The sequence below is a fragment of the Notothenia rossii genome (genome assembly GCF_949606895.1).
Source record: "Notothenia rossii genome assembly, chromosome: 8".
NCBI classification, from domain to species: domain Eukaryota; kingdom Metazoa; phylum Chordata; class Actinopteri; order Perciformes; family Nototheniidae; genus Notothenia; species Notothenia rossii.
In genome coordinates, this window is record NC_136906.1 from 19040987 (window position 1) to 19054574 (window position 13588).

The following is a 13588-nucleotide window of genomic DNA, read 5'->3' on the forward strand; positions in this document are numbered from 1 at the left end:
CGCATGAGATATGTCATTCCTTTCACATTTTAATTGTTAGGATTCTGGAACAAAATCCACAGTGTTTATTTCTTATAAGGGTTAGCAATAGCGACATGAACATATTTACCTTGAAACAGATGAAGAGGCATCAAAAGAATGAATGGAAGCCTCATTCTGCTCCAAGATCCCAGGTCAATGTTAAATGTTCTCCTTGAGACAGAGTACAAAGACTTGCCATACTTGGCAAACTTGACCTATTTGTCGCCTGTGACATCCCAAATAAAGAACTGCATGTAGGAGAGGCTTAACAGTAGCCATTTTTAAGCCCTAAACAGAATTGTATTTTCTTAATAGGCGCGTTCACACCGGATTACTTTTCCCCGTACTTTTCCCGTTTAGTTCCGTTAGTACCCCATACATATGGCCACGTTTCCTCTGTATTCATTGTCAGATTTGTGTCCTTGGTTTTAGTTTATGTAGTTTTTGAGGATCATGAAGCTATTATTAGAATATCATCTCAATATCATAATGGACAGAGGCCCATTGTACCTTCTTTCCATCATTTTTCACATACTCTGTCCTCATGACATACTCTCTAAGAGCCAAAGTCATGGTCAGCAGCACAGCCAGTTTGTCATCTCCCATCTCCTTCATGGTATCCAGCAGACTGGCTTTGAAGAACACCTTATCAGCAAAGAACCTATGCTGTGACTAAGATATATTTCAATTCTTTGTTTGTATTCCTCCATCATTTAGTTGTGATGTATGAACAAAGCATTATTTTCACCCCTGCTTAAACTCATTGTAGTGAAAATATTCAATCAATCCAGCAAGGTAGGATCAGATGTAAATGTTATATAACTAAAAGTGAATAGAAGGAAAATAAGCAAACAGCTTCAAACTCTATTATTGCACAAGGCCCTGTTTATTTGGAATATCATACAATTTTGATATAGATAAAACTGATTTTAAACTATGTATTCATTTGGAATTGTGCCTTGACTTTCATTTTTGAACACATACACAATTTTCTCTCTGTAAGATAAACTCAAATGTGATTAGTATTTTTAGTTTTGGATCTTGTCTATATTTAACGTAAATGCAGTAAAATGTAATAATATCAATGGTGAGTCTCACCAATACTAAATAGCATTCAGCATTGTAACTCGCTCATTTATATATTTTAAGAGTATGCCGTATCATTTGAATATTATTATACGACATAACATATTTAAAAGTGGCATTATTTCTGCTCATAAAAGCAAAAGTTTGATAGCATTGTCCAAAGTATGTCCCAAAATACATACCGTGTTATATATAGGCCTACGCAGATTTTGGAACCACCAATTTGCTCCAACAAAAGATGTATTCATAATTGTATTCAAACTTGAGAACGACTTCATCATTTTAAAATAGAACTTGTCTATACCTGTCCCTGCAACTAAACAGGACAATCACCAGAAAGTGAATCCAAGGGGTTTTGTTGTATAGTTGCAGGAACTTGGCACTTCTCATATTTCTCTGCTAAAATTGATTGTAAGGCCCTTTCTATAAAATTCAAGTGGTATTAACTTTAACTATATTTATTTGTTGTTCTTTTCTTTTCACTATCTTTGTAAAGCGACTTTGAGCACCTGTAAAAGCGCTAACAAAATAAATCTATTATTATTATTATTATTATTATTATTATTATTATATTAATGGACCGTGAACTAAAACTTGAGTCAGATTAAATCTGTGGTAAAAACAAGCTTTTATCACCCGAGGCCGCTAGCCAAAGTAAAACCTTGTCTTTGAGACAGTAATCCATTCCTTTGTCACCACTCGGCTCCAACTCTCTCTACATGGGGGTCAGTGGGTCCTCCCTCGCTCGTCTGCAGCGGGTGCAAAATGCCGCAGCAAGGCTTCTAACTTGGCACACGGAAATATGACCACATTTCCCCCATTTTGGCTTCGCTCCACTGGCTGCCAATACATTTTAGGATTCATTTCAAAATCCTTTTGTTTACTTTTAAATCCCTAAATGGCATGACCCCACCATATCTTTCTGAGGTGCTACACCCTTACACGCCCAACCGCCCTCTCAGGTCAGCGGATCAACTGCTCCTGAATGTGCCCAGAACCAAGTCAAAGCTCAGAGGGGGCTGTTGCTTCTCTGTAGCGGCTCCCACACTGTGGAACGATCTGCCCCTGCATATCAGACAGGCTGCCACACTGCCTGCTATAAATCGCTTCTTAAAACCCACCTCTTCTCCTTAGCATATAAACATCTTTTAGAGCGTTGCTTTTATTGCTTTTAAATTGTCTATTGTTTTTACTTGTACTTGTTTTATGGTGTGTGAGCTGAGCTGTGTTGCTTTTTGTATGTTTTGTTTCGTTTATTTGCCTGTACAGCACTCTGGTCTGGAGGTTTAAAGTGCTATATAAATAAAGCTGTATTGTATTATTACATCCTGCCTTAAAAGGACACCAAGAACATTTGCCAACCAGGCTTAGAGAAGATCTATAAAAAGGACTACTCAGAATTTAAAGATCTTTATCCTTGTGATTCATTTGAAGAAGATGTTGTTGATGTTTTGGCAGTTCAGTGTCTTTGAAACACTATACAACTATGGCATTCAGATATCCCAAGCATGGGCTCCAAAACATAATGACCTAAAGTCATTGTCACGTATCCAAATACATTTCAGAAGTATTACAATTGCATTTATAATAGCTGCACACGTCATTGTCAATGACCCTCACTGACACAGATTCTTATCCTCTCCCATAGATGTTATGGGTTACATTGACCCACCCCATCATGTTAGCCTTTCCACTTTCAAAATAAATTGAAACTTGCACATTTTTTGGTTATTTTGCACATTTCTGTTCAATAATAACTTTACACAGTACACAGCTTTTATAATTAAAAATTGTACTGCACATATTTTATTTTTCAGAATGATTTGTCATATTCTTGTACTTAGCTTTTTGTGTGTATTTCTGGTATATTTATGTGTCTTATAAACATTTCCTTTTATTTTCTTTATTTTTTATGTATAATATAATGGTTTTATGTTCATTTCTTACATCACTCCAAAGCACATTCGTTGTAAGTTAAAACCTACTCTGCAATATATACAAATATATTTGTGCACCCCACAGGTAACAAAGATTGATTTTCTGCAGTATACTCTAACTGGCCAGACTTTTCTATTCAGTTTTATTAAGATTTCCTTGAATTATAACTCCTATATGCCAATGATGTAGTTTATTCTTGCAGTTGAAACATGTGGGAGTGGGGAACTGTGTTTGTTTAAAGGTGGCTTTAGCACAGAATATTGAAATCCATAAATTAATCGGAAAAAAAACTGGCCTCGAGTCATAAATTCCTTTTGTACTGTGTGTGTAATTACAAGGAATTTCAATAAAGGCGTTCTTGAAATGATTTTTTACAAGTGATAATTGCATGGGATTGTGTGGTTATTTGACCCTCAATACTTGGTGCTCATTTTCACATTTCAGCTTTCAGCATGTGACTTATCAGAAATACGGCTTAAGCTCAAGGTTATAATAATAATAATAACTTTAATTTTGGGGGGCGCCTTTCATAACACCCAAGGACACCTTACAGGGCATAGGGGCAATATAGGGAACAATTAAAACAAAGTAAATTACTGTTATCATATCAACCATTTATTTATACAGCAGTGTATTTAAGTAACTAAGTACATTAACACAATTTTGAGGTACTTTTACTTTACTCTGAAACTGGGGTAGGAAAAATAATTTAACATTAGGTCAGGAAAGATCATAGATTTTTATTTTGCTGATTTATTTATTTTATGTTTTTTGCTGATTTATTTATTGATTATATCATAGATATATGCGTCCATGAGATAAGAGATGGAACGATGTGATGTGATGATTCACACTGCACAGTAGGTGGCGATATGCACCTTTTAAAGTGGTTTGCAATCCGCCAAAAACCGAGAGAAGAAGAACGTTTATGCTTCTGTCACTCTAGTCTAGAACATGGATGTATAATATAAGTAATAAATAAATATAATAAATATTAATAAGGTCTAGAATTGTAGTGGCTAAAAATAAGTAGCAGATGTCATACCGGCAACCACCGACATTTGCCAAACCGCCAATAAACACTAAAGAAGAAGAAGAAGAAGAAGACATTTGCCAAGATTGTGACGTGTAATGACGAAGCCGGAAGTCCCACTGAGGACTACACGCTTTTAGTAGTCTGCCGTTAGCTACACTTAGCATTGATTTTTTAAAATTTCAAACGGCCATATCTTTCAAGGAAAAAAAATGCCTTCGCTAAACGGAAAACCAGATGTTATGTTTGTAAGCCACACCATTTATTATTTTGTGTGTTATCTGCTATCGTTTATGATTGTTTGTTAGCTAGCTAACTTTTACTGGCGCGCTAACGTTAGCTTTGCCGTGTGTATTGAAGTTAGCTTGTTATGGCTCGTTTGCCTGGAATCACATCTTTGTTGTCACACAAAATTGGCTCCTTACTTGTGTTAAAATATTTTGATTCTGAACTTACAATAGCTTTTGTTAATTAATTGCGTTTGCAGTTTACGACTGAATTGTTATTGTGACGTTCACGTTACGTTGTGGCGCTAATGTTAGCCATTAGCAGACGCAACTCTTTCAAAAAGTTATTACAGTTGTACTTAACAACATGTTATGTGATTTCTGCCTCTGTTAGGAGGACGATGATCTCCCTTATGAAGAAGAGATCATCAGGAACCCGTACTCGGTCAAGTGCTGGATGCGTTACATCGAATTCAAGCAGAATGCAGGAAGATCCACCCTGAACATGATCTATGAGAGGGCTCTGAAGGAGCTGCCTGGCAGGTAAGTTATCTAACGGTACAGGGGACCTTTTAGTGAAAGCATTGACATGTAAAGAGAAACAGGTGGCTAGGGATACCTGCAAATCAACATTTTAATCATACAACTTGTATAGCTTTTTTATTAAGATAGGACATGCTTCTTTACATCACTGTTTTGCGTTGTTAATTATCTATAATACCTTAACTTTTATTTAGGCTGTGATTCTAAAGAGTCATATTCGTTTTAAGATTTGTCCAATTGCTATTTGATTATGGTGTAATACTTTTCCCTTTTCTTTTCTTTTTACAGCTATAAGCTGTGGTACAATTATCTGAGAGAGAGACGGAAACAAATCAAAGGGAAATGTGTCACTGAACCAGGATATGAAGAGGTCAATAATTGCCATGAAAGGGCATTAGTGTTCATGCACAAGGTAATACAACTTCAAGAACTCCATACAAATCCACTGGACAGCACACACTAATAGGACATTGTGGTCTGTGTGCTTGAACTAAACCACCTTGTCTTTCCTTAAACCAGATGCCGAGAATATGGCTTGATTACTGCCAGTTTCTTGTTTCTCAATGCAAGATCACAAGAAGTCGGCAAACATTTGACCGTGCCCTCAGAGCTCTTCCTGTTACACAGCATCCACGTATCTGGCCTCTATACCTCCGCTTTGCCCGTAACCTGCCCCTGCCTGAGACAGCCATTCGGGTGTATCGCAGGTACCTTAAGGTGAGAGCATCGGTCACAAACTAGTTTTATACACCCAACTGTCATTTGTTTCTTTCACAGTTTCTTATGACTCTGAAAGTTGTGTTTGTGCACTTTCAGTGGCAATTTATAAAGAATGTATGTGATGTGGTATCATGTCAGAATGTGGTATGATAGATATGAATACGAACATTTCTTTTTGAAAGTTCTCATCTAATAGGACAATTTATTTTACATATTTCCATTGAAAGGGAATGATAATGTTGACATTTAATTTACCTTTTTTTTTTTTGCTGTACTTGGAAATGTCCTCAATGTGTGCTGTCTGCTCTTTGTACTATGTAGCTTTCCCCGGAGAATACAGAGGAATACATAGACTACTTACGTTCTGTTGGCCGCTTGGATGAAGCAGCTTTGCGACTAGCAGCTGTTGTCAATGACGAGAGCTTTGTGTCCAAAGAGGGCAAGTCTAACTATCAGGTAAGATAATATTAACTTAGCACTTTGGGTGCCTATTTTTGTAAGCATGAACTGCAAAATCAAAACTCTTGTTTCAACATGTATTCTTTTGGACAGCTGTGGCATGAGCTCTGCGACCTGATCTCCCAGAACCCTGACAAAGTGACATCTCTGAATGTCGGAGCCATCATCAGAGGAGGCCTCACTCGCTTCACAGACCAACTTGGAAAACTCTGGTGTTCATTAGCTGACTATTACATCAGGAGTGGTCACTTTGAGAAGGTGTGTTTCTTTTGAATAGATTCAATTTGTATACATTTCATGCAACACATTGATATCATGTTATTTATCCCAAATACTACTCTTCCTTATTGTTAGAAAAATATCACTAGTCACCGGCTTGAGCTTCAATATCAGGATACATGTTTTTATTATCCTTGCAAGAATGGAAGTAGTCATCACATACAGAGCATATGGTACAACTAGTTCCTGAACAGTGTCCTTCACATGCTGATATACAAGAGAGAGAGTTACACAGTCACAAGATGGAGGAATACCGGTTCAAAGCAGTATACAAAGTTTAGTTTAGATTAGCTAAGACCCACGTCAGAAATGATCGTGCTTGTCACATGTCTATCTCCATAGAGGCTGAATCATCATGTTAATCGTATAGCTATCATATTCCTAAAACAGTCCTGATGCTCTTCTAGGTAAACATACCTCCGGTTACGTACACAGCTACGTAGGGCCTTTGTTATCATGTGCTACTCTGATATTAGAAGAGTACATTCAGTATTTTCCCAAACTTATAAATATCTAGTTAGGTTGCCTCAATTGAATTAACATTAATGTGATTTACTAAACCTATGCATTTTTTTTCTTTCTCAGGCTCGTGATGTTTATGAGGAAGCCATCCTCACGGTGGTAACTGTAAGGGATTTCACGCAAGTGTTTGATAGTTATGCCCAGTTTGAAGAGAGCATGATCGCAGCTAAGATGGAGGCCACTGCTGAGATGGGAAAAGATGAAGAGGGTGAGTGCTGATTCATTTATATCTGCAACATACTTCACTTTCACTGCACTCCACCATGCATGCTTTACTCTCTGTCCCTCTTTTCCCAGAGGATGTAGACATGGAGCTTAGACTGGCCCGCTTTGAGCAGCTGATAGCTCGGCGGCCGCTCCTGTTGAACAGTGTTCTACTGCGACAGAACCCTCATAATGTACATGAGTGGCACAAGCGGGTTAAACTGTATGACGGCAATGCACGGCAGGTGAGGCCTTTTTGAAAATTGTATTCAAATGTTGTTTTGCTCCCACATTTTATTTTGGTAAAACATTCAACATTCACAGTTAACTCAAATGTATACTTACTAATAGATCTGTGCTCACCATATCTTTGGCAGATCATCAACACGTACACAGAGGCAGTGCAGACGGTGGATCCAATGAAGGCCACCGGGAAGCCTCACTCCCTCTGGGTTTCCTTCGCTAAATTCTATGAGGAAAATGAGCAGCTTGATGATGTAAGTCACTGAGGTTTTTAAAAGTGTATTCCAAAAACTCTCTGTAAATTATATGAGAAACTTGTTCTAATCATTTAATGACTGTCACACAGGCCCGGACCATTTTCGAGAAGGCTACTAAGGTGAACTACAAGCAGGTTGATGACCTCGCTGCGGTGTGGTGTGAATATGGAGAGATGGAGCTTCGCCATGAGAACTATGAACAGGCACTGCGTATACTGAGGGTAAGACACTTAATTCACATCTGCAGTCATTGGATATAACCGTAAAATAGCAGCACTATTTACACTAGATGTTTAGTAACATCTAGTGGAAGGACTGAGAAACTACAATAACATTGTCTTCCTCCAAATGTTTTTTGAAAGCATATTCTACATCAAGATTCCAAACAAGGTGTGGGATACAGTAGTCCATAGATGAAACCTGAGGCCGCACATCATATCTGTGTAATGCGTAGAAGTGTGACATTAAACTATAAAACGCTAGCTTGACTATTGACTAAAAAAATACTACATTCTGTTTGTCGCCTTTTTGAAGCTCTCCTTCTTTCAAACAATTCACTTGTTCGGTGGAATCAAAACCATGTGAACAGTGCATAGTTGAAAGTTTAGGGCCCTAGGAGATTAGAGTATTGACCACAAAATACATTTGGGGAAGCTCTCTGCCTGTGTAGTGTATGACATATGTGCAACAGATAAGTTGACTGGAATTGACTTAAAATACTTCTAAGGCTCTGCTCATGAATTCTGACAATTCTGACCAAGTGTTTTACTGATTGCACCATTTTAAATAATTGATAACTTTTCTTTTGATTTAAATATAGAAAGCTACAGCCATCCCATCCAAGAAGGCCGAGTACTTTGATGTATCTGAGCCGGTCCAGAACAGAGTTTACAAGTCCTTGAAGGTCTGGTCCATGCTGGCGGACTTGGAGGAGAGTCTCGGCACTTTCCAGGTATGTCCACAATGTCTGTGAGAGGTCCCGATCCGATCACGTGATCGGGGATCGGAGCCGATCACGTGATTTTCAAAAGATCGGAATCGGGAGAAAAAAAATCGGGGATCTGGATTTTTTTTTAATCTTTTTTTTTTTAAATAAATACTTTTTTTCTTTTTTTTTGTATTCAATGTTACAAAACAAAAATAACCATGTTCAAGTCTTAAAGTCATCCTGAGGCCATAGTTTTGGTTTCAAATTACAGAACATCATGTATGTGTTGCTTCTTTGGGGCTTGTTTTCATAGACCTGGTTGCTTATTTCTCTCAAATCTGGCAACAGAGTGGGCAGGGCGCAGTGTCTAATTATAGCAGTAAGCTAACGAGTACTGAAAGCTTTATTTTGATCCAATGCTGCACAACTGAACTGATCCAATGCTGCTGTGAAAGAAAGAAGCTATATCCATGTTGGATAGAATATCCAATTTAAATAAGAAAAAATAACCTTAAGGAACAACTTGAATGCTTTTTTTTCTCTTAATGCATTGCATAAAGATCGGATCGGGAAAAATCGGTATTGGCAAATTTTCAAAATCAAATGATCGTAATCGGATCGGGAGCAAAAAAAGGTGATCGGGACATCCCTATCTGTGTGTCAACAGCTGAATGTTACTACAATGAGCCAAATATATGAAGGTGTATATATGTCAGGAAATGTCTGAGATATTTATTGATTGTGTTAGAAGTCTTATCCACTGTTTGCTTTTAAATCAGATTTGTCATTCATCTCTGTGAGTTGCACATTTTGAATTAAATTTGTATTACATTTTCTTTCTCCTCAGTCCACAAAAGCAGTGTATGACCGGATCATTGACCTCCGCATCGCCACACCACAGATCATCATCAATTACGCCATGTTCCTCGAAGAGCACAACTACTATGAGGAAAGCTTTAAAGTAAGAACATGCTACTAATGAACTCAACCAATATTTAAAGCCAGTGTGTTCTTGCTTTTGTCAACTTCTAACAATTCTTCAATACCTTTTTTTTAGGCATACGAGCGAGGTATTGCTCTCTTTAGGTGGCCGAATGTTTATGACATCTGGAACACTTACCTCACCAAGTTCATCGATCGTTATGCGGGCAAGAAGCTGGAAAGAGCTAGGGATTTATTTGAGCAAGCCCTCGACGGCTGCCCTGCCAAGTTTGCCAAGAGTAAGTGGCTTTGTTATACTAACATTGACAATTTGTGTGCAGATTATTGGCACACTGTTTCTCATATTTTTTCTGCATAAAGTGTACTGATGTTGAATGTCCCACTTCGCCTTGGTTTCCAGCCATTTACCTGCTGTATGCCAAACTGGAGGAGGGATATGGATTGGCACGACATGCCATGGCCGTCTACGAAAGAGCAACGCAGGCAGTAGATGATGGGGAACGACATACCATGTTCAATATATACATCAAAAGAGCAGCTGAGATTTATGGAGTCACGTACACAAGAGCCATCTACCAGAAATCTATTGAGGTACATGGGATAGCATTTATGAAAATGACATTCTCCCTATTTAATAAAAAATATTTGCTCTTAAAATGATCTGTTTTTAAAACTGTTTTATTGATATTGAAATAATGGAAATCAATTTGTGTTTATTTATCCAGGTCCTTCCTGATATGCATGCCAGGGACATGTGTCTGCGGTTTGCCGACATGGAGAGTAAACTCGGGGAAATTGATCGGGCCCGAGCAATCTACTCCTACTGCTCCCAGATTTGTGACCCACGGGTGAGATAACCTACCTCCCTGGCATTTATCGTTTCTGAATAAACTGTATCATAAACAGTGGTGTGAAAATCTTGGCCCTTTTTTTAAAAATGTCTGAACTTTACCTCATAGGTGACTGCAACTTTCTGGCAAACATGGAAAGAATTTGAGATCCGTCATGGAAATGAAGACACTATTAGAGAAATGCTAAGGATCAAACGCAGTGTCCAAGCCACCTACAACACCCAGGTCAACTTTATGACCTCTCAGATGATGAAGGCCACAACAAGCTCCACAGGTGAGGGGTTGTTATAACTCTTTAGCTGTTAACTGTCTGAGCAGTACCAAACATTGTGTGGATGTTAAATCATTATTGGTGTGTCCACACATGCTATTTGTCCCAAATCCTCAGGCTAGATCCCTGAACTGCCCAATAATGAATGTCATAATATATGTTCATGTTTCCGTGTTTGTTGTACACAGTGTCCGATCTTGCTCCAGGCCAAATGGGAATTGATGACATGAAAATGCTGGAGCAGAAAGCACAGCAGCTCGCTGCAGAGGCCGAGCAGGACAAACCCAAGCCCAAAGAGAAAATTCTCTTTGTCAGGTTTGTCCATAGCCTTTTTTTTCACTCCATCGCTTGTCTTTTTTTTCTTACTCCTGTGAAAAGCTATATATAAAACCTATGCCGTTCCCGTGAGAGGAATTGCTTGGCGTTGATGCATGTTAGAATCTAACTGGCCTCAATTTATCTCACTCTTTGTATCTACCAATGCAGGAGTGACACCTCTCGCACTGAGTTGGCTGAACTTGCCAAACAAGCTAATCCTGATGAGATCGACATCGGTGATGATGATGAAGATGATAATAACCAGGGACCAGAAGGTGAGCTCCTGTCAAAATAGGCCCAGCCTCAGCAGTGATATTCTGTCTTCTTTTAAACATACATGCAGACAGGTCTTCTTTGTAAACATGCATTTCATAATTGTTTGATTCTCTGTTCTTTTCACAGAGGTGCAGCTTGAACAGAAGAGTGTCCCTACAGCTGTCTTTGGAGGGCTTAAAGAGGACTGAAAGATATCTTCTTCACTCAATTTTTTCAAAGATGCAATCTTCTATTTTATCTTGATACATTAAATATGCTCCATATTTGAATGTGTGTATTTGCTCAGTTGTATCCACTCTGTTTTAAAAATAATTTGACATGAGTCAGAAACAGAATGGCTTCATTTTTGCCTTCTGTGGAATTGTGTAGTACAGTTAAGAGATATGAACCTGTATGTCAGTCTTTCTCAAGTTTGAAGCTCAGGGTAGTTTTGCGCAAATCCTATATTGAGCCGTTTTCTATGATGAAAAACCTATATGCGATTACGGGATAACTGTAACTGAAGTCTTTTTGAGTTTGACTTTAATTCCTGGCAACATTTTGAAAAAAATAGTTGAGAAAAAAACGTTTGTACACCTTTTATAAATGCAGAGAAATCTTCTCTGACCGAGAGATCTGCCCTGGAAAACACAAGGGGGAGGAGCCTAGTTTCTCAACATTAGGCATTCATTTGAAAGTGGAGCTGAGCATTCAAGCCTCACATTGTTGGTTTGAGGATCACTAGTAGGGGACTCGGTGATCCTGAAAAGATGACTTAACTTGTATACATATATCACGAATTTCAAAATCATACTCTGGCTGCAGTGTTATGTCCAAGTACACTTACATAAAACCAGAGCTTGCATGAAAGTTGAACATTAGAAAGGCTGTAAAATATTTTTGAAACTACTTGAATTTTTACAATTGAATTGCCTTGCTTTCAGTTCCTAACCCATTTTGAAATAGGTGCAGCTGTTAAACTTTACTAGCAGATAATGTTTGTTGCTGTATTGATGCTGTATAATGTATTTCATATGGTGTTGAGTGTCTACCAGGTGTCTACTCATGACCTGATGACATTTTAGGTTAACAACATTTAAAAAAAGTTCTCCTTTCACCACAGCATAATGTTTTTCAATTATGGAACACCAGTTCTTAATTGACAGGCTGGTCTCTGCAAATGTCTAAAACTTATTTTCTCATTGTCTTGAATCCTATTGTAATAATAAAAAAAAAAAACGATGTATACCTGTTAAATGGAAGTAACCTTTTTATGACAGAGGAACCTCGGCCCTACAAAATAGTGGGCATCTCGATTTCTTTTGGAATAAACCTTTCCTTGGCAGAGATTTCATTTTTCATTCATTCTTAGTTGATGTCTTGAAAGCTCCTTAGTTAGCCGTGCAACATATGCTTCCTAGGGAAATACATTCATATTCATTTGATATAGATCAACTCCATTATTTAATAGAAAATGGGTCATGTTTGTAATTATTGCCATCTCACAAGAGCTAAACAAAATAAGGGAGAAATTGTTTCTTTCATAATTAGATTAAAATAGCTGAGGTAATCCTCTTAAGAATGTACTGCAGCGGGGCACTTGTTAGTGTGATCTTGGAACTTTGAGCAATATCATGTGATGAAGCACTCATGGGATTTCGGTTTTCCAGTGTGAATGATGCCACTGGAAACAACCCTGGTAAAGACATTTCTCAAATCAGCTTAATTGGGCAAATGTATTGTATGTTTTCCAAATTTAATTTTCCCTTTCCATCCTACATACGTTTATTTAGAGTACTAGTATATGTTTACTCTGTTCTTTTTATCTCGGTGTTTGTATACATATTTATTTATGGATTCTGCATGCTGCTTTTAAGGTCTATAAGCAGCTTAACTTTATTTTTAAATTGAGGGTAATCTATAAGTGATTAACTAAATGATTTAATCAGAGGCTGATGACAATTGTTTGATATTTATCCTACATTTAATAATGTGACCATCATATGCCTTGTTTTGCCTGTTTGGCTCCAGAAAGAGGAAATAATACATGCATAATTTACATTGAATGTTGATATATGACTCCTGTAATGTATTCAGGACAGGCCTAAAGTAATTATTCAGACAAGCTGCGTCGGTGTTCGATGGTTATTGTGGTGTCTAAATGTCTGCATCTGCAGCAAAAATAAGCACTTTAAAGAGTTGGCTAAGGCCTTGTCACAAATTCACCAGCACTTACAATGGAATGACTTGCTTCAAGTAAATATATCTGCACTAGTTCGTAGTTTGAATCTTTATGGTTTTTGCACTTATTCTAAGTAACTTTGGATGAAAGCGTCAGCAAAATTAAATGTAATGTAATCTTTACAATAACTTGCATGAACAGGTTTTTCAAACATATTGTAATTATTGCCGTATTTCTTTAGAAAATATACTGTACCTAAGCAAACCAGAAAATGTGGTGGTTCAATAATTTTGGGTCTGAACTTCTCTT

At 37.7% G+C, this 13588-nt stretch overlaps 1 protein-coding gene across 1 annotated transcript; it reads left to right on the top strand.

Moving 5' to 3' along the window:
* Positions 1-4101: 4101 nt before the first annotated feature.
* Positions 4102-12354, top strand: xab2 (XPA binding protein 2). The gene is made up of 19 exons (XM_079642642.1): positions 4102-4326; positions 4700-4848; positions 5137-5260; positions 5368-5565; positions 5890-6024; positions 6121-6285; positions 6892-7036; positions 7126-7277; positions 7410-7529; positions 7622-7753; positions 8353-8484; positions 9308-9421; positions 9518-9680; positions 9803-9993; positions 10128-10250; positions 10362-10527; positions 10713-10839; positions 11011-11117; positions 11245-12354. The coding sequence occupies exons 1-19, from the start codon at positions 4291-4293 to the stop codon at positions 11304-11306; spliced, it is 2541 nt and encodes an 846-aa protein (XP_079498768.1). The 5' UTR covers positions 4102-4290; the 3' UTR covers positions 11307-12354.
* The last annotated feature ends 1234 nt before the right edge of the window (positions 12355-13588 follow it).

What these genes read in the sequence shown, in the direction of transcription:
- xab2 (XM_079642642.1), top strand. Translation starts at nt 4,291, where the DNA reads ATGCCTTCGCTAAACGGAAAACCAGATGTTATGTTT. An exon ending in CTGAAGGAGCTGCCTGGCAG is followed by an intron (nt 4,849 to 5,136) that starts GTAAGTTATCTA and finishes TTCTTTTTACAG; the next exon opens with CTATAAGCTGTGGTACAATT. An exon ending in GGAGTGGTCACTTTGAGAAG is followed by an intron (nt 6,286 to 6,891) that starts GTGTGTTTCTTT and finishes TTTCTTTCTCAG; the next exon opens with GCTCGTGATGTTTATGAGGA.